This window comes from Oryzias latipes, chromosome 13 (assembly GCF_002234675.1).
Source record: "Oryzias latipes chromosome 13, ASM223467v1".
Taxonomy (NCBI): Eukaryota; Metazoa; Chordata; class Actinopteri; order Beloniformes; family Adrianichthyidae; genus Oryzias; species Oryzias latipes.
In genome coordinates this window covers 4110300-4134750 of record NC_019871.2, presented here as the reverse complement: position 1 = coordinate 4134750, position 24451 = coordinate 4110300, and the positions used below count along the sequence as shown (strand labels likewise).

The window sequence follows — 24451 nt, the reverse complement described above, 5'->3', positions numbered from 1 at the left end:
TTTATGACATCCTTTGTCCATAAAATGTGCACCGATTGGTTTTAGTTGGAAAAATAGCTGAAACTCACCTCAATTAGGCTGACTGGTCCTATTGCAGGATTTCAAAATAAAGTCACAGACTATATTTAGATTTTCACTGCATGAACATTTTACTGCTGTTGTTGATTCTGATGCTGCTGTTATTTTTTTTTTGTTCTTAATGTTTTGTTATGCGTGAAACTCGTCACACCGTGTTGTTTTCATCAGAATCCTTTAATTCAAAGATTTACAGAGATATATTTACAGCATTTCAATGTTGGGAACATGGATATTTAAACACAGAATTTTCTCTTTTTTTTTCTAAAAAAAAGTTCCGTATTTGAGTCTAAAAGCAGCAAGTTTCTCACAAGTAAAGCTTCTTCATCATCAGTCTGAATAAAATGTCCTGAGGTTTTTTTTTCCAAAAACAACCAAAACAAAAAGGTGCTGCTGCTGCTTGAGGATCCGAGTGTCGTGATGGAACCGAAGAACAAACCCAACAGAACCTTCATCGTTTCTCTGAAGGCTTTCGTGGAAGAGACCTGCAGCAGAATTGTCTGAGGAAAGCCATCAGTCTGGAGATTAGCAGGAGGTTCTCAGGCAGAGGAGAGTCCAAACAGAGGGGAGGGAGTGTTCTGATGATGGGGATGTTCTGGAGGAACCTCACAGCTCGCAGCGGTTCTCCAGACTCTTGTAGCGCTCCATGATGCTGAGGACGTCCTCCAGGATGGACGGGCCCAGATCCAGGTCTAACCCGGAGATGGAGTTGGATCTGGAGACGTGGTTGGAGGCCGTGAGTCCGGCGGGATGGAAGGCGGCGCTGGGCGACTCGCTGCGCTCGCTCCGCAGGTCCTCGTTGCTCAGGCCGGCGTCGGAGTCCAGACTGAGGCCCCGCCGGACGTCCGGGGGCCCGCCGCTCTCCGACATGGAGTCCTCGGAGGAGGCCTCCGAGAAGGACCCAGAGGACGGGACGAGTCTGCGGATGGCGTGCGACACCGATACGTCACGGCAGGGATCCGGCGCCGTGCCGTTCCCGCACAAGGATTCCTGCTGGGGAGGCAACGATGTGGGGGAGGAGTCGTCCAGGTGCAGGCGGGGCGGTTTGGGTGGAGCCTGTTCGTGGGCGATGAAGACGGGCATGGAGATGGTGGTCTTCAGCAGGCCGCTGGAGGAGTGCTGGTAGTGGTAGCCGTTGTAGGCGTAGCTGTGCGCCTCCTCCTTGTCGGGGAGGTCATCGCCCGCGTGGCGCTCCGCACTGTGCGAGCGCCCGTTCGGCCCGCGGCTCAGGGACGGGAGCATGTCCATCTTCCCCCGCAGGAAGCCCACGTCACCAAACATGTCACCCTCGCCGTCGGGCCCCACGTGGGCGCTGTGGCGAACGTCGCCCAGCGGCGGGCTGATCATGTCACCGGACAGGACGTCCCGGAGCTTCACTCTCTTCCCCTTCTTAGGGGTGGTGGTTTTCAGGTACATGGGCGTCTTTGCAGGCATGTCGGGTCAGACTAAAAACGATCCCAGGCTGTGGAAGAGTCTGCGCCTCAGAGCGGCCTCAGGCTGACATGTGACTCCAGGCAGGAAGGTCGTGACCTTTGATCAGCTGCTTCCCTCTAAAAATCCATATCTGAGAAAAATCTTGGAGGCGGGAAGATCTGCGGCTTCAGGAATGCGTCTTCAAAACAGATCTGTGGGGAGAAACCAGAGAGAGGAGGGAGTCAACGGTCGGCCAAAGGAGACGAAGAGGAGGCGCTCGGGGGCGGAGGAGGGGTCAGATCTTCCGCAGAGCGGCGGGACGTGTGATGGAAGAGTCCGCCTGTCTCCAAAACCAAGCGCATGACTCCCAGCAGAAAACTGGAGCCAAACGCTTTCCGTTATCAGCGCCCGATCCGGCGCCATCGCCGCAGCGACGCCCGAAGCAGAGCTTGTGATCAGATCATCCCTCCTGCCTCGTTTTTAACTCCTCAAACACAACGAGGAGTTTTCTCCTCGTCTCCAGAAAAGAACCTTCAGATTCTACCGGATGCTTACAAATCGGAAAAGTTTAGCGGTTACGTGAATTTTAATGCTCCTCACTAAAAACAACCCCAAAGCGACATTTCGATCCGTTCCTCTAACAACCTGCTCTCTGAGCACCAGCCCCTCCCAACCCACGAAAACGAGCGGGTTCTCACATTGTGACATCACAAAGTGAGGAACCGCCCCTTCCAAGAAGAGTCTGCGCTGCCAGCTCCGCCCCCATGCTGACAGACACGCCCACTTTCTCCATGGAGCTAGCGGTGATCGGCTAAACCTTGGCTGAACGCCTTTTCAGCCACAATATGCACATCCATCTTTGCAAAGTTTGGATGTTGTTTGTTTTCGTGGGAGAAACGCAAACCGAGGCCGACTCTAGGATGACGTCATAAAATGGGCGGCACCCACAAGGAGAGAAAGGCGGAGCCTCAGAGATCGAGTCGTCTTGCTTCCAGGTAGAAAAAAATAGTTGCAAAAATAACTTATTTCATAAAAACTAGCTCTTTAGTGTGCTAAAGGTCATATATTATCATACATATGGATATAATTTACTCTGAAAGGCTCATTAACAGCATGACATAGACCCCCTTAACCAATAATTTAATATGTTTAAAGACGCAGAATCCAACTTGTTTTAAGTTCCACATTTAAACTTTCAGGAAAGAAAAACAGTGAAATTTAAACGGCGGCGATGATTTAGATCTAAACAATAAATCTCAGCCGCATCCATTTTTATGTCTGAATAAAGTTTCTCTGAAAACTGAACTGAATGTTTAGAAAAAGCTTCACTTTGTGAGTCCTTCATCCATCAAATCCCTTCTGTGTGTAAACATAGAAGAGGATCCAGAGCCGTCGGTGCTGCTTTATCAGCGTGACGTTGGTGTTCAGAAGCTGCATCCCACCGATCGGCCGCTTAAATGACCGTAGAGGGGCTGGATGAGCTGGTCGGTCTGCGCTGTCCTTCACTTTGAAGGCCAGGGAGGAGCCGGACGGATGCGTCTCCGCCTCAAACCAGGGAGGCTTCCAGAGCGCCGGCTCTGTTTACAGAGCGCCTGTTGGTCTGCAGGTCATGTCAACCCTTCATGGATTCAGATAAACGCTGTATCGCTTCTGCTGGTGACAACGACTAAACACCAACCTCCAGATCCATCGCAGCGCTTTTATTTTGACGGGACTTCTCAACAAAACGAATTATGAGGAATCTAAAAAATATATTTGGCTCCAACTGACTGTCCAGAGTGAAAACCCAAACTGGTGAGAACAAATCAGCTGCATTAACAAACTACCCACCCCACCCCCCAGCAGTAATCTGACCTCAAACTCAGGGAAGAATCAGACTTTAGGTTCATTTCGGTTCCATCCTCTGACCTTCAACACCTCCTCCAGGAGCAGCTGGAGGAGTCAGAAGGGAGGAAACTTTCTGAGCAGCTGATGATGCAATCAAACACAGAGGAGGCCACATCTGTTTCTGCTCTCAGCCCCCCCCGCGCGAGGCCTGTCATCCAGCAAAAATACGCACGGTGGCACCGTTCTCCTGCGTAATTGCGCACGTGGGGAAGATGATTTTATGTCCGAAAAGCAGCTTTTGAGACTTGTTTATATCTCTTTTCTATGAGTATAAGTGAGTGACCCCATCACCCCCACCCCTCCCAGAAGACATTACACTGATCTGATGCGCTTTTGAGTCAGCCCGAGCTGTGATTCACTTCACATCTCTCAGTTTTCCTGGGACTTGGAGTCGGAATCATTTCTGTTTTCCGTCTCGTGGCTCCAGAGTTTATCTTAAGATGAGCAGAGGAACAAAGTGGAGCTTTAACTCTGTTATGTAACCTCTCAGGCTAGAGCTTCTCCTCCCCGATGACCGGCTGATTTCAGCGGACGACAAAAAGAAAAAAGTCTTGGAGTCCATAAAGTCTGTCTGGATCTGCTCTTACTCAGGTGTGAGTCACGCCTGATGAGGCTAAGAATCGTTTCTTCATTCATGCGTCTTTATCCAACATCCTCAAAAACCTGTAAATCCAGAAGTTTGTTTGGTCTCCTGGATCCAGAACTGCCCCTCGGGGTGACTTGCAGGTCTGACAGGCGGGGAAAACTCCGTGCTAAAAAGAATCCAAACGTAAACGGTTCTAAATAGATCTGACCCGTTCTATACTTGAGGCTGTAATCACATTAAAGCGGCGAACGGCGGGTTTCTGCGCCTTTCTTGTTGGTGCCAAAGTGCGCACAGCTGAATTCAAAGGGAGGGTCGGCGCGCGCGCGCGGCGCTCAGCAAGGACAAACAAACGCCCCCCTGCCCCCGGGTCACTTTGGCCCCCTTTTTTTGTCAAACAGATGAAAGGAAACAAAAGGTTTGTTTATAGCGGGACAAGCGGCGCACCTCGGGTAACACAAAAACAGCAGCCGGGTGGGGTCCAATTCAGGAGAGAAACAACTCACGCGCACAGCCGGGGCTCCGTCATCTCCACCCCCCCGCAGAGAAACCCCTCCAACCTTCAGGCCCGAGCTCCGGCCAGTTACACCTCCTCTCACCGACGGCGTGTCGCGGATCTGGAGCGCTGTGGACGCGCAGAGGCGTGAGAGCCGCCAGATCAGACCAGCCAGAGGGACACTTCCGGCGATGGATGTCAAAATAAAAGCCTCATCTGGGAATTCCTGACATTTTTCTAAGGTGGAAGTTTTTTTGTTTGTACTAAATCACCAACCTGAGTTCTCTTTTTAGTGTTCACCTAATAATGATAATAAAAAACAAATGTTTCCATTCTGTCTTGCGTAAACTTATTTTGTATATTTAATTGTCAAAAAAAAAATGTGAAAAATATTATGCAATATTTTATTAGGGAAAAACTACCCAATTTTTCTACTCTCAGCCCACCTTTCTCTGTCTTACAATTATAAGTGGCCACCGCCGCAGCACAGGCAACATCAGTGCTGTACGAGATTCTGCCTGTGTTGCACTTGTAGGTGTTAAATTGTTGTTTGTGCGCAGATGACTTACCTGGAGTTTGGTGTTACTTTGACCCGAGCAAAACATTGTGAGGTTAAAAAAGTTAATTCTGCTCCTGAATTTTCTTGATGTTTATCAATATTTAACCCGGTGGTCTTACATTAAACCAGCAAAGCATTCTTCTACCTTCACCCAACACTGGCTGGGATAGGCTCCAGCAACCCCAACATAGATCAAGTAGGTTCGGAAGATGGATGGATTTAACTTCTTCTTTTAAACTAGTTTATTTTTTTACATGTTATATTTACACGTAATATTATACACGTTCTGCCAAAGCATAGTACTGTTTGTTTGGTCAATTTCTATGTTTTATACGTTCTGTATTACTTGCTTGTTTACATTTTATCCCTGTACAACTTACTGTCTGACTGTAGGAAATAATTGAAAATTAATGTAAGGAGAATATTTTAAAACCAATTGAAGTCATTATTTTTTACAAGAGAATTGGATTAAGTATTCACAAAGAACACCTTAGATTATTTTACACTAATGACTCTAAGGAAGTGGCTAATTGAAGAGCAAAAATTGAAAAGATGAATTTTATTTTGAAAGTATCGAGACCTCACTTCCGGTATGACTTCAGCTGTCAGTAAATGACACGACACACCCCTTCTGATGATTCCATCAGACTGGATTTGATGCCAAGAAAATTGTGAAAAACATCACGTCAGTTCATTAAAAGCTGTAGATTTCAATTCCAATCAAGAAAACTGAAGAAAATAAAGTTTGTTTTTAAAACCTTGGTGTAGGTCTGCCTAAAACAACATTTATTGTGTCTGTTTTTATTGTTTACATCACAGTTGTGTTAATGATTGCTTTCCTTCTCCTATAAATGAAACCTCTGATCTGCGTTTTGTTGCCTTTGGCTGCAGCTGCTGACAGAACCTGAGCAGGTTTGGGATTTTCAGTGTGAACAGAACCAGAATTAGACCAGATTCTCTATATATTCTCATGTTTTCTGTCATTTTGCCTTCTCAAAACTGCAGTAATTCAGTAAATGTTGTTCGTTTTGCATTCAAGTGAAGCATTCCCAACAACACAACCGCAGACTCACAAAGTCTGAGATTTACGGGGAACAATTACGCACTTAAATGCACCGTCAAGTGCTGACTGCTGGCTCGGTTGCAGCCTGTTGGAGCGTTAAGGAACCCGCTCCATTACAGCCCGGTAATGAGGACTCAACGAATGGAGAATGCAGACGTTAGCAGGTCAAGCTGCAGACGCGTCTTGTTTGCATCTCTGAAGGCCCCGTTGCTGAATCAACAACACTTTCTTTGCTGCTTCGGCGGAGCACTAAAGTCTTCCTCTGAAGGTGCCTCCTCTGCAGGCCGAGCAGAACAACAACTTTCATTGTCGTTGGCCTTCACCGGGATCGTTGCGCAATCTGTGCTTCTGATGTTCTTTGCTTTTTATCCTCAAAGTCAGACAAACGACAGCAGAGAGGAGCGTTGGAACCGCCCAGCAGGGACTGTTGTGTCCTCAGTGATATGACATAAGTGAATTAAGATAATCAGAGCGGGGGGGGGGGGGGGGGGTATGGGGGGCACATGAAGTTCTGTGAGGCAGCAATCAAACATTTGGAGCCCTCAAACTGCAGGCCTCCAGCTGCTTCCCCATGCAGAGACCCCCGGACGGCTTGGTGTTCCTCCAGCTCGCAAAACAAAAGCGAGAGGTTGTGCAGGCAGGTTGTGCTGCAGGGTGTTTTCAGAGACACGCATGAAACTCTGCTGACTTCTGCTGAAGGTTTTGGTCGCAGGAAGGCGAGAAAAAGGGCAAAAGAAGATCCAGTCTAACTTTAACTGGAGACCACTTTTCCACACAAAAGTAGGTCAAAGTGCTTCACATCAAACATTTACCAAATTTCAAAACCAGCAAGCAGAAAAAAACAACAACAAAGTACACACACACACACACACACAACAAAGCCTAAAATCAGACTAAAATAAGATGCCAATTACATATCTGGCTTCATACTAAGAGCGATGACACGATGCATCGTAGAGGACGCTACCAAAGGACACCGCTCCCCCGAGAAGGAATCACAGTTTGAGTCTGTCAGCTGAGAATTTCACGAGCTGTCCTTCACATCTCCTGTTCTGTGAGACGGTAAAGTGTTAAATAAAATCATGATGTCAACCCTCAACAAGCCCATCTGCTTTCAAACAGAAGAAACACAGATGGGGAAATCCAATTTCTTAGGCAAAAAAGAAAAAAAGTAGTGATTATATAACATATTCTCCATAACAAACACACAACTTTTGTTTCATTTGTGGCACAGCTGAGTACACGTCCCAGTTTTCATGTTTTAAAGTTGAGATAAAACTGTAACTGCTTTGACATTATGACGCAGAAGCATGATTCCATGTTCATCTGATCTTTGTGATTATCTTGGAAAACGTTTACTTTTATGGTCTGTGACACTGAATTTAGCCGAAAGTATTCTGGGAGCAACGTTTGAGGCTGGTGAAATGCTTTTTTTTGAGGCGATGTTTCAACTTTCTTGTGTTTTAATATAAAAACAACGAGCTTCAGGTTCCGTCACACTGGCGGGTTTTGGGTTGTCCTGATCCGTGGAGGGACGTGGGGAGGAGTGGCTCCATCCTAAGGGGAGCTCAGGTGTGTCTTGAAGTTCCCTTGAGCCTCTGAAGGTCGTAAAAATGGAATGTGCCATTATCGTGTGTGTGGTCAGTGTACCATGAAGTGTACCGTGAAGTATTCATGAGGATAATGGAAGTTGTGGGGACTTATGACGTACGGGTGATGCTGTCGTACGCTGTCCCTACTGCATTCTCGCTGATAGTAAGGTACAAGTATTGGCCCCTTGCTGACTGCGTAAATACACGCAAAGGGGTGTACAAGTGACACGCAAGTACCCCTTGGATGAACATGGGATGCCCAAACGATTTGTATAACTTCCTAAGAAGCTCCCGTTTATCACGTGAACATAATGGTCTCCTTGTGCAGTGTGCTGGGTTTGGGTGGAGGGAAGAAAAAATGAAAAATCTGTACAATACGCCTGCGTCTCACCTACTTCCCCCTCAGTTACCCTTTGTGTGGCTTAAAGGGCCTAAAATAAAGAGCAGTTTTTGATCACGAAATATGAGTTATTTTTGCAGCTAATTTTCCCTGAAGCACCCCCTTTCATCCCGCCCATTTCATGACGTCATCCTAAAGTCATCCTTGACTCCGTTTTCTGCATTTCACCCACAAAAACAAACAACATGCAAACTTTTGCAAAGATGGACACGCATTTTGTGCAGATAAAATGAAAGCGTTTAGCTCTACAGAGAAAGTGCGTGTGTGTAGGGGGTGGGACTGGCAGCATAGACTCTTCCTGGAAGGGGCGGTTCCTCACTTTGTGATGTCACAGTGTGAGGTCCCGCTCATTTTCGTGGATCGGGAGGGCTGGTGTTTAGAGTGAAGGTCTTAGAGTCGTCTTACTTCTGGGTTGGAAAATGAGCTGCGAAAATAACTCGTATTTCATAATAAAAGCCAGCCTAGAGGCCTTGTGGTAGAGTGTCCGCCTTGTGACTGGAAGGTCAAGTGTTCAAATCCAGACCGAGTCATACCAAAGACTCTAAAAATGGGACCCAATGCCTCCCTGCTTGACACTCAGCATTAAGGGGTTGGATTGGGGGGTTAAATCCACCAAATGGTTCCAGAGCGCGGCTGTGTCTGCAGCTCACCGCTCCCCCAGGGGAGGGGTCAAATGCGGAGAACAAATTTCACACACCTAGGTGTGTGACATCTATTGGTACTTTAACTTTAGAGGAATACTCAGAAATACCACTTTGAGGTTGTTTTTAGTGAGGAATAAATATTATAATACACTTCAAAAACTTGATTTTGCATGAAATAGACCCTTTAAATGTTCACTAATACTTGTTGCCTGCAGCATGCCCATTGTAAAAAAGGTACTTGGAATTCTGGGCAGAGTTTCTGACTCACAGCCCATCCACTCACTGTAGTTAAGACCAGACACTCCAGCTGCGACCTGCCAGTCCCTGAGCAGATGGTGCGTTGGGTTGGGTCAAACCTTTAACCGATGCTCTGTGGTTCAGCAGTTGGGATTCCTCCAACAACCATCAACCGTTCATTGGATTGTGTCAGCTTCAAGTGTGCGCCGACATCAGGTTGGGCCGTCATTTAGCCTGTAAGGACAGACGACTGAATACAACACGGTTCATGACCGTCCAGACTGCTGTTACGAAACTGTGGTTGAAAAGTCAGACACTCAGACTGGCTGTGTGAGCGCCTCCACATTACAGGAAAGCGATGTGAACAACAGCCTGACTCACCCAGGATGAATTCATCCGTCCCCACAGCTCCTGGTTTCATCAGGAAAAGTCTCTGGATTACGCAAGACGTCTCCCTCCTGAATGTTTTCCAGTCTCCTTCTGCAGGCGTTGCCAAACCCGAGCGGTAAATAAGGCAGAGTGTTTGAAACTTTAACTCCTCACTACAGAAACGCAGCAAAAAGCAAAAGCTGGTGGACCTTTTCTCGTGGGTATTTTTGGCCTCTCAGAAACTCTGATGCCTGATCTGAATGTCCTTCTGCTGTTTTGTGGTTCACGCTGCCCAGGCTGGGTTTCCTTTTCCAAGTTGTAAGAGTTTTGAAGGACACACAACTGAGCGGGAGTGACCTCACAGGCAGGAATTCTGGGAATCTGTGAGTAACTGAGGCTCCACGTGTTTCCATTTAGTTTTCTCTGATTGAAGCAAACTGCCAGGCCTCGGGGGGGGGGGGGGGGGGGTGTGTTACAATCTCTGTATGATGGATGCAGAAAGATTAAAAGTTTTAAACATTTTCAAACAAATCATGAAGTCTTTAGGAGGTTAGACGGATGTATTTGAAGGCTGAGTTTGGAAGGAAGTTGGTGTCAAAAATGCATGTCAGACATAACAAACCAATGGATTTCAAAGACTTCAGACAAGATGAGAAACTCTAGAAAAACAGACACAGGAGGTTCAAAGACCTCCTTCCCTGACCTTTCCAGACAGAATGTCTGTTGAGGGCTGCTCTTCTTCTCAGGGGCGGCCATATGTTTGCCGTTCCCATATGTTGTCTGTTGTTTCCAGATGCCACCAGATTTCAGCCAAAAGTCACAGCCTTCAGTCGACAGTTTGGAGGAATTGTTGACTCCAGCGTCAACCCGTCAGACATCAGGACTTATGGAACACAGGAACGCTGCTCTAATTAAATTTATTCTGTAAGTTCTTAAAAAAGAATATAACAAACCCGTGAATTTCAATGAGAACCGACAAGAATATTCATGTTAATGTGTTTATTCTTGATGTTAAGCAATTAGGAACCTAGTGAGGCTTTTTCTTTATCAGCAACAATTCTCTTACATGTCAGCAAAATAAGTTTTGTTTATTATATTTGCTTATTTACAAACGTTATTTTGCATCCGTCCATGAACCCATACAAACAAATTAGCATGTGTGCATTTGACAGACAGACAGACAGACAGACAGACAGACAGACAGACAGACAGACAGACAGACAGACAGACAGACAGACAGACAGACAGACAGACAGACAGACAGACAGACAGACAGACAGACAGACAGACAGACAGACAGACATACTGATACATAGGTACTGATCAGTACCTGTTATTTGATTCAAACCACCCTTAACAGTACAAAGTAGGCGTGATCAGGACACTACAACACAGAGCCCAGGAGGTGCCCACTAGCTCTGACGGAAAGAAGAAAGAAGAGCAACATATCCGTCAAGCCCTCCGAACCTGTGGATATCCCAACTGGGCATTCACCAAATCCCAACATATAAGATAACAAGACAAGAAAGAACAAGAGCCGAAAGGGAACAGTATTTCCATCCCTGATATCTCAGGCATGTCTGAAAAACTAAAAAGGATTTTCAGACAACATAACATCCCAGTTCATCTCAAACCAGTTAATACTCTCAGACAAGAACTGGTTCATCCTAAGGACAAAATTCCTAGCTCCAAAAAGAGCAACGTTGTGTTCTCTATCCACTGCAAAGAGACCAGCAATGACCAATACACAGGAGAAACCAAACAACCTCTACACAAGCGGCTTTACCAACATCGCAGAGCCAACCCAAGTGGACCTGAGTCTGCAGAAACCTCCACCTGAAGGCCACAAACCACTCGTTTGAGGACAGTGAAGTCCAAATTCTAGCCAGAGAGAAAGGATGGTTTGAGCGAGGAGTGAAAGAAGCCATCTTTGTCAAGAAGGATAAACCTTCACTTAATAAGAATGGTGGTCTCAGGTTTATTCTTCCATCCATCTACAGCAGTGTTCTGAAACCCAAACAAACCGGACCGGTTCCACCTGGGTCGTTAACAGCTGAAAGAGATGACCAGGTTTGGGAGGGTAGCTACTGTCTCCCCCAACCCCAGCTGAGGACAAAGGACTCTTAACGACCCCGAAAACATGTAGTCTAAGTAGACAATACCATCCTGTTTTAGGTCTGACTCCTCCCCCATGAGCGCTTATATACCAGCTCTTTTACCAGCTAATTCAGAATTGACAAAGCCTTTAGGATAAGAGGTGAAACGTCTTCAACTTTAAAAAACAAGTCCAGATGACAACCTTTAAACCTACTACTATGCTTTTGTACACTGCTCAATAGCAAAGGGCTTCAGTGATGAGTCCACATGTTCCTGTTTGGTTTTTGAAGCTTTTGGATTCACAAACATTTACAAACGAGTGTTTTCATCACACCTTGTGAACAACCTCAACATCAAATGTTAACATTTGTGACACATAAATCTTCGCAACACAAATGAGTCATGGAGGAAAGTCGGCGTCTCTCATCAGTCAAAGGGTGTCACCACTTTATGAGGCAGAGAATACTTTACAGTTTTCCTGCAGTACTTTGTGAGGAATGAGCTGGCGGTGGAAAATAATCAATGATGTCAGGGACTGGTGGGGGGGGGGGGGGGGGGGGAGCAGAGAACACTATAAATGTGTTATTTCAGCCTTAAAACATAAAACTTTTATCACCCTTCAGAGCAGCACATGTACACAAACGCAGTTCCAGCACAGAGGAGCTCAATTACACTTAAAAAAAACAACAACATACATGTAGAGTTTACCTCCTGCTCTCATCTTCTTATCATGACCATCTGCATATTAACTTTCTGACTGTAACTATCCCCTCAATCCCACTTCTTCCGTTCCCACAATAATCCCTATCGTGGCTTTCCCTCCTCTGTTCCCCCTCCTCTGCGTAAAGGCGGAGAGGTCATCTGGAGAGCCGGGCCCCTCGCTGGCCTGGAACAAACACACAGAAATAGAAAAGAAGGGAAGTGGCCGGATGGTCGGCGTTGTACTTACCACGGGTCTGGATGGAGGAAGGACACTGTTTGTATGTCCGACCTACACGCTGATAAATATGCTTATCCACTTAAAACTTTGGGACTGAGGACACATTCCTGAAGATTTTCCTATGACTCTTTGATTTCTGACTGTTAATACAAAAAAAAACGTCATGGATTCTATTACTTTTTTTAAGCCGCTGTTTAAACTGCACCCTAAAAGTTAAAAGAACAAAAAAAAAAAAAAATCAATAGGACCTACTTGTAGCTGTCATTTTTTCTATCATCTTACACAAAACATGTTCAATTCCCAAATTCCCTAGTAAAAGTAGGTGGTGCCCACTGACCCGCACTTCAAACCTTCGACATGTTTGATTGACACATTCTCCCGAGCCCGTTTTCAGCGATAGGGACGTGGCCCTTCCTACAAATTCACTCAACAGTTGCCATAGAAACGATGACTCGGACCAATCGCTGTTTACTAAGCAGCGGACATTTTGCTGGAGTCGGAAGAGAGGCGTTCTCTATGAGTGATGTCATACTCGCTCTGTCCAGGTCTCTGATACGGTCGATGGTTAGAATGTTGCCAGCGCGAGAAGTGCGGCCGAGCGCTAAAACTTTAAATATCGTCAAGCTGCAATGTAAAAAAAGGCTGCATTTTACAAAATGGCCAAGAAAATAAGCCTATAAAGGAACCTGATAATAGGGGGCGGGCATGGTGCAGCGGTATGGTGTCAATTCAGCGCCTAAAGAATTGCGCATCAAAACCCCAAATCTGTGAATCAAAATGCATATATTGAGAACCAAAACCTATAATTTGCGACCAAAAGCTATAACCCAAAGCACAATCATATTTCTCAGTTGCCGATTTGTTTTGTCACCGTTCTGAAATCGTCGTTTTGAGTTGCGCTTTTATTCTGTAATCGTCTTTTTGAGTTGCGCTTTTACTTTTTCGCCGGTTTTGATTCTAAAACCTGTCAACACGTAAAAACGGCGTCAAGTCAGTGAAGGGGAGGGGAGGCGGGGAATCCTCGTCATCCAGTAGCTCATTGGCTACCGAATAACTCAGAGTCTTACGTCAACATACCAGTTTCAGAAGGTACCGGTAAGTTTTTCACGCTTTTCAAATCTTTTACTATATTAAACGATCAAACATGTACTTTATGTAACCGGAGGACGCCAGCACAGTCAGATAAGGAGCTCCACCAGTAGCTGCTAGTAAAAAAATAAAAAGATGTTAGAAAGTAAGATGTTGCATGTCGCCGGTTCGATTCTCGCCTTGCCCGCCCAAATGTCAAAGTGTCCTTGGGCAAGACACTGATCCCCCACCCTGCCTGTGGTGGGAGGTTGGCGCCAGTGCTCTGCAGCGGAGCTGCCACTAGTGTGTGGATGTGTGGGAGGGGCAGTGATTGCAAAGCAAGTGTACGTCATTTAACATTTACCAATCGGATGAGACGAGAAAATTTGATTTAAAAAAAAAAGGAAAGCATAGTAAAGCTGAAAAGGGCAGAGCAAAAGAGGTGTAAAACTAACAAGCAAAACTATTACTAGTCTAAACTAGTTTAGTCTAGCCTGACTTAATTTACTTAAATACTGCTTAAGGATGCACTTTTACGGGCTGCTTCTAAGAAATTATTTTACTACGGGGGAAAAAGTGAGATTTTTTTCCCAAATGGAATCCACACTGCACCTTCTTTTTATAAATTAAAGAGACTAGACATGTATGAGATTCATTTGCTCCCTAACCCTAACCTAAACCACAATTACCTCTGTAGAAAAGGACACGGGAACAATTCTCCATATGATTTCATGGACCCAAATCATGGAATACTCACACTTACCTCCTTTTCACGGCAAACTCCTCGTCAATTAATCGAATTAAAAAGTAGACTGTTCGCCAAACACGAATTATTCTATGCAAATAGATGTCATTTTATTCATTTGTCTTTTCTCTTTCATTCATTGTTGTGTTTTGTTTATCCGGGGTGGTCTCAACATAAACCTTTCTGGCTTCTTCCACCTCCCTGCACGCTTTACTGTTCCTTCCTATGTAAATGCTCTAGTTTATCTGTTATATTTTCTTGTCATTTCTGAATAAATAAATAACTATGAAATGCTAACAAACAACAAGGAGGATGAAACAAACGGGCAACATTCGCGACTCATTTAAGGACTGGTTTCTCTCAATTAATTTAAAATGTTAGCAGCACAAAGCGTGCAGTCCATGCCGGCTTTTTGTATGTGATTGTGAAAAAAAACATAATTTTTAACACATGAAGACAGCAGTATCAAGTTTGAGTGTTTTTATACAAATGAAGTAAAAAGAGTCAATTTTCAGGTCAAAAGTTGCATTTTAGACACGGTTGAAGGATTCCAGGATTATGGTTGTTTTGGGCGAGTAGTCTTGTTTACGGTGCAGGCGCATGTGTTTGAATGCATGTGACTGACAGACGGAACAGACTTGGGAACCTTCATGGGTAAAAGCTGAACAAACAAACATGCAGCTCGCGCCTTGCAGCTGGAGAACTTCCACGAGGCGTTTTACTCGGACAGAAAGGAGAATCTCTTTACAGCCTCGGGTCCACGATCCTGTGCCAGTGTTCACTGATGTTCAGAAGAATGTGTGTGTTCCAGAACCACCGTCAGTTTTAAATTTGCTCCGAGGCCCAGCTCGGTCCGGCCTGCAGCAGGAAGTCCAGATGTTGATGTTGGATTTTCTGGGAAAGGGGAACGAAGAAGCCGGACGGACCACAACAAACCGAGAGCGGCGCGCCGTGTGAAATTGCTTCCTTTGGTTCCATGAAAGCCCTGCACGGCCATGGATGACCTGCAGCTCAGCTAAACAACACGGAGACCCGGGTTTAGGAAAAACCTCACCTTCCTGTTTGTTGTTGACAAGCTGCTGTCATCTGGACTAACGACAGCTGATGGAAAGACTTTTAATGGTATATTTAGAAGTAAAAGCATAAAGTAGGAACTATTTTCCAACTCCATAAATGTGTTCTCGCACCCTGAGAATGCATGTTAACTAAAAATGTAGGCCTGAAATGATTGACCTGCCTCGCCGGACAGCGCGGCCTTCCGGCCATCCTCTCGGCCGTCCTCCGGACTCATCTTCTCGGCCTCGCTGGTGTGCCCAGTCCGGCCTCCTAGAACTCTGTTGCCCGTTAAATTTTGAGAGAGAGAGAAAGAAAGGGAAAGGGGGATAAAGAGAAAAAAGAAAAAAAAAAAAGGAAGGAAGGTGGGGATGATGAAGGAGGAGGGAGAAGGAAAAGACAAAAGAACATGTGTTTATATATGCTAACTTGTGTTGTTGGTATGTTTTGGTTTGTTCTTGTTCCTTTTTCAGCTGAGGTTTTCTGTTTCTTTCTTCCCTTTTTATCTTCTCTTTTACGTGGGTGTGGTCGGAGTGTTTGGGCATGTTTGTCTGTCTTTGTTTGTCTATGTAGTGTGTTAACGTTATAATGTTAAATGTTTAATTTTGTTGTTGTCGGTTAGGAGTGGTGTTGAGTGGGGGATTTGATTCCTATAAGCATACGCTTCTTCCAATCCCCTTTCAAATCTAATTTTCAAAGTCTTGTATTGACTTATTTTATTTTATGTAATTTTTGTTTTGATTTGAAATAAACAATTGAATTAAATAAAAAATCCTCCGGGCCCCCTCCTCCTTGATTGACTTTTGGAACCACGGTGCGGTTCCTTGAGGGGGGGGTACTGTCATGGTTTGGGTTTCTTTCTCTTGGTTTTTGCTTACGGTTTTGTTTGTCCTGTTTGAGTTCTGTTTCCTGTTTTATTTTGAAAGGTTTCCTGTTTTGTCATGCTCTTGAGTTTTACTTCCTTAGTCCCAATCTCTCCTGATCATCTTCACCTGTGTCTTGTCTGTTCTGTCTGTATTTAAGTCTTGTCTCTGCCTTCCTCTTGTGATGGTCCATTAACGTCTCTTCCCCGACTCCCTTCTGCCTTGTGTTCATGCTATGCCCACAGTAAGTTTAGTTTTGTGTTCCTGCTCTGCAGCGCTTTTTGTTAGTTGAATAAATCCCTTGTCCTGGAACCGTGTGCCTCCCGTCTCTGCATTCTGGGTCCTTCAGGGTGCTCCCCAGCCCTCCCCACCTGATATATACAGTTAATTATACTTGTGTTGATGCTTACAAAATAGGAGGTTGTAAATCCTTCAAAGTGTTGGAGGAATACTTTTTGAAATCCCAGTTATAGGAGAGAAAAAAAAGAATAAAACTGAAACTCAGAGAGATCTCTTTACAATAACATGTTTGTTATAAATTAGTATGAGCTCAATGACAATATCCACAAATTATTAAAAGAATACAGATAGAATCTCAAAAAGCTTTCTTTGTTTTACCCTTTTAATCAAATTTAAATTAATTGATAGTCAGTTTTGTTACCGTCAGAGGTTGATGGTTTGTAAAAAGCCTTTGGGTCATTTGACCTGAAGATTTCTTCAATATATTCTTCAATTGTTTCAGTCCCACTTCAACTATAATTTTATCAATTGTAATTATATCATACCATTCCCACTGGTCATTTAATTAACCAAAATCAAAAAACACCTTTATTGTTTTTTAAGACATATTTTCTGCAGGGCGACAGGGGTTCATTAGAAATCCGCCTTTGGGTTCTGTTGGTGTAGAAGTAGCCCCATGTTGTTATCCCAGCATTCCTTTGTTTACGCTCTTAAAGACCTACATAAGCCCAAGTTAACAGTAGCGTAGCAAAAAAAGATAAAAATAAAAAAACGGCGAGCAATATCTGAGCTATCCAGATAGTAGAATTTTGAACCGAATGGAAGCTCAGACGAGGACGTACACGGATCGGTTTGTCTTCAGATGGAGGCTTTAGAATTGGAGAATAGCAGTGACATCCTCCCATGATGGTTGCTGTGTCACAAACCTGAGCTTTTTCAAACCGCTGGTTTTTATCTGCTCCTGATCCATCACGATTTCAATAAAGAAATACTCAGAAACACAGTTTTAATATTACATTTTTTTTATATTTGTCCTCCATCATGAGAAAAATGCTACAAGAACTTGTTAAAAACACAATTTTAATCTAAACTCAGACACGCTGATTGAGGTTCCTTGCAGTTTTGATTTGTTTTCCAAAGTCCTGAACTGTGGCTCTTATTTTGAAGAGTCTTAAGAGGCAGCTATTGGATGTGGTCAATTAATCAGGTTTGTATAGAAAACAAATTGATTTGAAGAGATTATAGCTTTTAGATATTTTGTGTGAAAATAAATCTTTTCAAAATTTTGAAAAAGTATTAAAAAAATGTTTACTATTTTAGCACACATCATCTAACAAAAGCCATTCTAGAACTAAGGATCTGAGGGTCACATGACAACCAGTTTGTTTTTAGTATTCAAGATGAATTAACTTTTGAAAACTTATAGAAAAGGTGTCTTAAACAACCCTAAAAATGTGGCAAACTAAACTGTAAGGGCGTTTATTCCTATTGTGAAGCTGATTATCTAACAGTCCCCTAGTGGTTACATATTGAACTGCACCTGGCTCCAGTTACTTTGGTTTGCAGGTACGCTTCAATCAGGAAATCATTGGGTTCCCGTCGCACAAGGAAAGTGTGAAGCAGGAGAGTGAAAAATTGAAAAGAAAGAAAAAAAATGTATAATTTTGTAATTACATAATGCATCCTGCACAATACACACATGCATGCTGCACACATGCAAGCTACAGGTTTCTGTTTTTTCTTTTGCATTTGAAGTTCTCTAGTCAAAAATGGGAAAAACTGGCAGGACTTCCTGAGCCAGAGCTCCTCAAAGCGTGAACGTCACATGTTCGGCTGTTGGACGTCAGACACTCGCTTTGATCCTAACATCAGCTGCTCATGCTGCGCCTCCGGGTCGCTTTCAGAGGGAAGTTTAGTCAGGAAAGGAGTTTACGCCAGCTGAAGCTGGAGTTTTTTTTCCTGCAAAAGCTGCCTCTTTTTTTTGTCCCGTCAAAATGTTCTGAACATCTTCTGCTAAACGTTCCTGTGCAAAAACAAACAAAGAAGGCCAAGCAGCTGTGTCACATCCTGATGAATCTCCCAGAAAAACACTCCCACATGTTGGAGACACTGAACACACCACGAGAGGTTTACTGAATAAAATAAAATATGAGAGTAGCAGAACATCCCAGACACAGCACTCCAGTGATGGTTTCACTTTTCAGAATAAAAGACAGAGACTGAGTCAGAATGTTATGTTCCCTTTTGGCCTGACAGGAAAAGCTCTGCATTGTTTAGTTTACGAGCGATCCATCAAGAAACGCAGCTCCAAGAGGAAAACAGGCAGAGAGACGGAAAGAGCTTGAAGACAGTGACAGAGTGACCTTCAGCGACCTGCAGTAACCCGTGTCTGAGCAGAGGAGGAGGAGCGAACATCTCTGGGTGGACGTATGGGAACTGCAGAGATCTGAGCCTGACAGAGGGAGAAGCCTCTATTCCTCCCCATTTCTAACCTGATGTTTGCTAATGTTTAGATCAGAGAACATTAGTGGATTCCAAAAAAAAAAGCTCCAAGCTGCGACATCGTCGAGTGAAAGCTACGGAAACAGGAATCAACGTTCCCCAAACGTGGAGTTCTACTCAGACTCCTGCTACTTACAATTTGGTGTGACTTATACTCCAGAAAATACGGTAGTCAAGTTTAGAAAGTGGGCAAATCCATCTGTTTGACTGATTTTCTGTCATTCACAACCTTGGTTTAAGTTTGACATTGTTTCAACCACTGTAACTCTTCAACCATTTACGCATTTAACGTAATTGCAGTGGATTCTGATGCAGAGGAAAGCGGCTTTGCCCCAACATGCAACACTTTGGATTAGTAAGGTGTTTCAAGGTGTGTCTACTACATTGTTGGTGTTAATTGGTTAAAGCTTTTGAAGCATTTTTCTGTAGGTCAATCCTGAAACGCTTCGTTGAGAATTGGCCTTCTGAAGGAAACGTTCTTCTCAAATGCAGCGTCCATCTGTCGGTCGGGTTCTTCTTCATCGGATGTAGAGAAGATAATTCCGAGTTGGGTTTCAAACCCCTGGTTGGGTTGTAATCCTGCCTGCAGTCCTCGGTCTGTTGTAAAACAGATGACCTCATGGAGGACTCGCTCAGGGCTTCACCAAACAAGCGTCCGCACTGAGTTGCAGATGTGGCGGATCGCTCTCTCGCACACAACACAAGGATGCGGTGACCATAAGGGCCGCTGTCACATGTTGAGTAGATACATACCAACTCCCTGACGTCAGCCGGTTCATCAGTGAGCTGCAGCAGAGGGCCTCAGAGAACAGACGCTCCTTCTTCCTGAGGTCAGTCCTTCTCTGGACCTTCGTCACTCGGGCCACACATGAAGAAACCAGCAGTCGTCTTCAAACTTCCTGATTTATGTGTGATTTTCAAAGAATGCTGCCTGTTTTTCACCCCCAGCATCATGAATCTTTTAGCAAAGTTAGATGCTGAAAACAATCAAATATGAACTTACATTTAGTCAATTATCACATTTTTATTCTGGTTTCCCACAACTAAAGATAGTATGAACTCTGGTGTTTCACCCAATGACACAATAAATGTAGGACCTGCAGCTTTTAGTTAATGCTTTTTTTGTGTGTGTTGAGCTTTGAGAAACTAATTAAATTTAACGACTTTTTTCAGAAAACACTGCTGCTAATGAAAGATGCCAACATGCGAAATGTGCTTTTTGTCCAGGTACAGTTCAACCCTTTAACAGCCGATCTGTCGTCGGCGACGGAAAACAAACAAACAAACACTTTTTGACATACAGTAACTCTTAAATGAGCTGATTTGAAGCAGAGAATATCATAAAAGTCTGGATTCACTGTCATGAAGTTTGGATTCATGCCTCCTATTAGCTCAATATGTAAGATGTGCTAGCTACAGAACTAACTCATCTAATGTGAGCTAACTTAGCTAACATGAGTTAACTGAACTACGTGAGCTAACCAAGCTAGGTAAGCTAAAGGATCTAATGTGAGCCAACTAACCTATGAGAGGTATTGAAGCTAATGTTAGCTAACTGAGCTAATCGAACTAATGTGAGCCAACTGTGCTAATGCGAGCAAACTGAGCTAATGTGAGCTAACTGCAGTAATTTGAATTAACTATGCCTAAGTGAGTCAATCTCAGCTTATATTGGCTAATTGGTGTAATGTGAACAAATATGAGCTCTCTGAGTTAGTGTGAGTTAACTGAGCTATTTGAGCTAATTATGCAAATGTCAGCGCACATCAACCAAATCAGCTAACACTTATGATCTTCTGTTAAGAGACAGGAACTATAAAATCAAATCCAAAGGAATTAAATGTTTACCGTATTTTCCGGACTATAAGTCGCCCTTTTTTTCATAGTTTGGCAAGGGGTGCGACTTATACTCCGCAGCGACTTATATTAGAAATAAATTGAAATAAATACATTGTTAACCCTCCTGTTATGTTCATTTGTGAGGAACAGAGATGATGTTTCTGGGTCAATTTGATGGATGAGGTATGTTTAGTGTTAAGAGTATGTTAAGTGACTCAGAGAATCAGCAAACTTTTTTTTACAGTAAGATCTTGAAGGCTAACAACATAATATTCTATTTTCCAATGATTTCATAGATTCAGAAATGCAATAAAAGTGAAAACTTTTTCTACAAATACAGGATGAATACAGAGTATTAGTTGGCCAATGATGCTTCATGAAAGGAATAAATAAATAAAGTTAAAAGTTAAAATGCGACTTATAGTCCAGTGCGACTTATCTGTGTTTTTTTCTACTTTATAATGCATTTTTGGGCTGGTGCGACTTATACTCCGGTGCGACTTATAGTCCGGAAAATACGGTATTTTTCTCTTCACCTCTCTGCTCCTATGTCACTGTAATTTTGTTGTTTCTGTGGTTTGTGAAAAATTTTAAAGCCATTCTAGTAAATGAGCAAGCAAAGAAAGTAACCAACTCAACGGCAATTCTACATGGTTTTACTGTTTTGATATAAATACAATAATGGGTCATTAATGCTATTATTTTGCAATATGAAGCTGATGTTTTATTTCAAACTGGATCAGCAGCACTGAGGTCATTATTGAGATAAAAGCAAAAAAGTCACGACATTCTTTCTATTAAACTTCACAGACAAAACAATTAAAAGCAGATTTGGCTGACAAACCCACGAGTCTATAAATCCACAGCTGCTGCAGACAAATTAGATCTGGAAAATCAGCAGCTGCTCTAAAATAATCCCGACCTGTTCTGCGTCTGACGAACACAAAAGAAACTGAAACATTTTACCTTTAGGCTTCAGATGAGATTTCAGCCCATCTGCATGGATGGAACGCAGCGTCATTAGGGTTCAAACGTGTCCCTCTAGTTAAGAGCAGCCGGAGGAAACTAAAGGTCAAACTTATTAGCTCCTTTTAAAAGACATGTGAAAAACCATTACCATTTCCATGTGAAAGAGGATACATATATAGACCGTTTCTACAGGACATTTGATGTCGAAAGGTCATCAATTATAGTTGGAATGTGTTGGGAGAAACCATAATTCCACAGAAAACGCTTCCAGCACGGACAACTGAGATCTGAAGGATCCCGTTTTTCTTCTTTCCTCCACATATTTCAGCCACTTGAACCGCTTGTGTTTTTGACGCTTTTATAATAAATGATTTAAAATCAAAAATCAGTCAAATCTTTTCAACCAGCTGACTTGTCCATCAGCATCATGCTTCCACCACCATGCTTTACTGCATAAGCTTCTTTCTCTTTTTCCTGTCAGGGTTAGAGGGTACAGAGATCGAAAAAAATAGAAGTAATGGGATGAAACTGAAACACAGAATATACTTCTGATCCAACATATTGGGTTATTTACTTGAAGTCCTGCTCCTGGCTTAAAAATAAGAGGTTCTTAAGGGCAAAAACAGGTGAGCAAGGAGGATTATGAAAGGAAAAGGACCCTCTTTAGGACCAAATAAACTCCTCTCAGTTTGCGGTGTCACCCTAGTGGTTCTTCTTATCAACGCGCCACACTCGAGTTGATGAACGCGCATTTAGACGGTGGTGTTCACACACCAGACAAGCAGGTAGCGGCAGGGTGGGGCTGCTTCTTCTTTTATTTTTCCACTGTTTACTAGCACGTCCGCCACCTCCAATTGGTAAGAGTCTTGACCCGAAATGTCTAAGCGGTGCAAATATTTCGCTTTACTCTGATACATAAAAGACTTCATATCAATCCGGCCGAGCACAAAACGAAAATGGTAATTTCTCCTTCGTAAACATGTTTGCGACAATTGGCACTCCCGTGTTTTGAAAGGACGCAACCTACTACCAAATCTGAGTCTCTGATTGGTCAAAGTTCTGCGCTGTTGCAATATTATTCATGTCTTCCATCATGTGGCAAGGAAGGAAGTCCAGAAAAACTGTGGCCGTTGTTTCGCGGCCGGGGCAGTAAATTTGACGTGCGAATGGTGTGAATGTTATATTATTATTTTGAACTTTTATGTAAAGCCATTAAAATATTATTTAAAGGGGTGAACTAGCAAGCACACGTCGAAAATACAAATATGCATTTATCCCTTGTGCTATCTTGTGGGGTCCAGATGACCCCACCCTTACATTGACGTGTTCTCCCTACCATTACAAAGGTGCATAAAGGTAGAAAGATTTCATGTAATCCACGGACACCAGTGAAGATCAAGAATCATTGAAGAAAAAAGGTTCAGCGCACTGTCTTGTGGGGTCTAGATGACCCGACTCCCAACCTTATCGTTGGGAGAGGGGTCATCTGGACCCCACAAGATAGCACAAGGGTGAAGCAGAAATTATGTTCTCCTTGTTGGTTGTTTGAAGATCCTTTTTCTCATCTTTTGTGTTTAAAAGAAAATAAAATGTTGTTTTGACCTCAACTGTATGACGTCGTGTCTCCGATGACAGAAACTATCAAAAAGAGACAAAACACGTCCTCCAAACGGAATCCGAAGGTTTGCCGTTCTCAGAAATGCTCTTCGGGCCTTCCAGTCTGTAAGAGGATCACACCTTCTATAATTATCCACAGGTAGCGTCTCTGGACTAAGAAGATTACCGTCAAAGAAACGGGGAAAGCACTTCATCTGAAGGAACTCCCGCTTTCTAATTCAGGAGTTAACAGAGTTGGGTTTCTTTCTCTAAATGACGACATTTGCCCCCAAGGAGGGTGGCCGGGGGCAAAGCTGAAGGGTTGTGCCCTGCAGGCCCCCCCCCGATGGGTGCACGCATACGGGCGCGTGATAGGAAGCCTTTGAGGAGCTTGTCTTCCTGGAGCCGGAGCTGCAGGATGGGAGGGGAGCAGGAAGTGAGGCGGCAGAGGATCATGGCGAACCAGGAAGTGGGCCGTGTGCTGGCGAGGCGCTGATCCAAATCCCAGGCCGAGCCCCACTTAACCCCCACCCCCCCCCCCCACCACCACCACCACCCCCCATGAGTCTGAATGTACGAAGAAGACACCTGAGGCTTATAACTGTTAAGCTCCTGAAATAAGAGTTCGAAATAAGGAGGGAAAAGTGTTTGCCCCCCCTCATTTCTTCTTCTTTTTTGGCTACTAATTCCAAATATTAATTACTTTTTTTCCAATATTTAACTCTTCAAAGAAAAGCCATTCAAACATCCATGATTGTATAAAAAAACATTATTGTGCCCCATTTTAATGGTTAAAATAATATAAAAACCAACATTTTTTATGCTTTAAGAGACCGCCGTCCAAAAACACTTGATTAAATGCAAAAGTTTTTCTTAATTTTAATGCTTAAAATAATCAAAATCATTAAATTATCTAATGCTCAAATATCCCTGAATTTATGCAAAAAAAGTAATTGTTACCTTAATAAAAAGGTTCAAATACCCAAAAACGTTTGAATATTTAACGCTTTAAGGAAAAATCGTTCAAACATCCCTATTTATCTGGGGAAAAGTATTTGCTCCTCTAATTTTTCTTTTTTAAAATCTTTTTTGATTAAGATCTTTTTAAATTACTTAATGCTTTAAAGGGAAAAGCCTTTTAAACATGCCTGGTTTCATGTGGGAAAAAGTATTTGCCCCCTTTCGTCTTCCTTCTTTTTAAATATATATTTTACTTATACA

At 43.5% G+C, this 24451-nt stretch overlaps 1 protein-coding gene across 5 annotated transcripts; it reads right to left on the bottom strand.

The window, feature by feature from the left end:
* Positions 1-233: 233 nt before the first annotated feature.
* LOC101163019 (cdc42 effector protein 2) lies at positions 234-9645 on the bottom strand. Of its 5 annotated transcripts, XM_011482233.2 has the most exons (3): positions 9331-9645; positions 8996-9183; positions 234-1700 (listed from the first exon to the last, which is right to left on the bottom strand). In XM_011482233.2, the coding sequence occupies exon 3, from the start codon at positions 1507-1509 to the stop codon at positions 682-684; it is 828 nt and encodes a 275-aa protein (XP_011480535.1). In that variant the 5' UTR covers positions 1510-1700; positions 8996-9183; positions 9331-9645; the 3' UTR covers positions 234-681. The 5 variants fall into 5 exon arrangements, with proteins under 5 accessions (XP_011480535.1, XP_004075295.1, XP_004075294.1 ...); XM_004075247.4 differs by lacking the exons at positions 8996-9183; positions 9331-9645 and adding an exon at positions 4406-4628; XM_004075246.4 differs by lacking the exons at positions 8996-9183; positions 9331-9645 and adding an exon at positions 4465-4628.
* Positions 9646-24451: the final 14806 nt, after the last annotated feature.

Bases quoted from the DNA above. Each gene is read 5' to 3' on its own strand.
- LOC101163019 (XM_011482233.2), bottom strand. From the start codon at position 1,509: ATGCCTGCAAAGACGCCCATGTACCTGAAAACCACCACCCCTAAGAAG.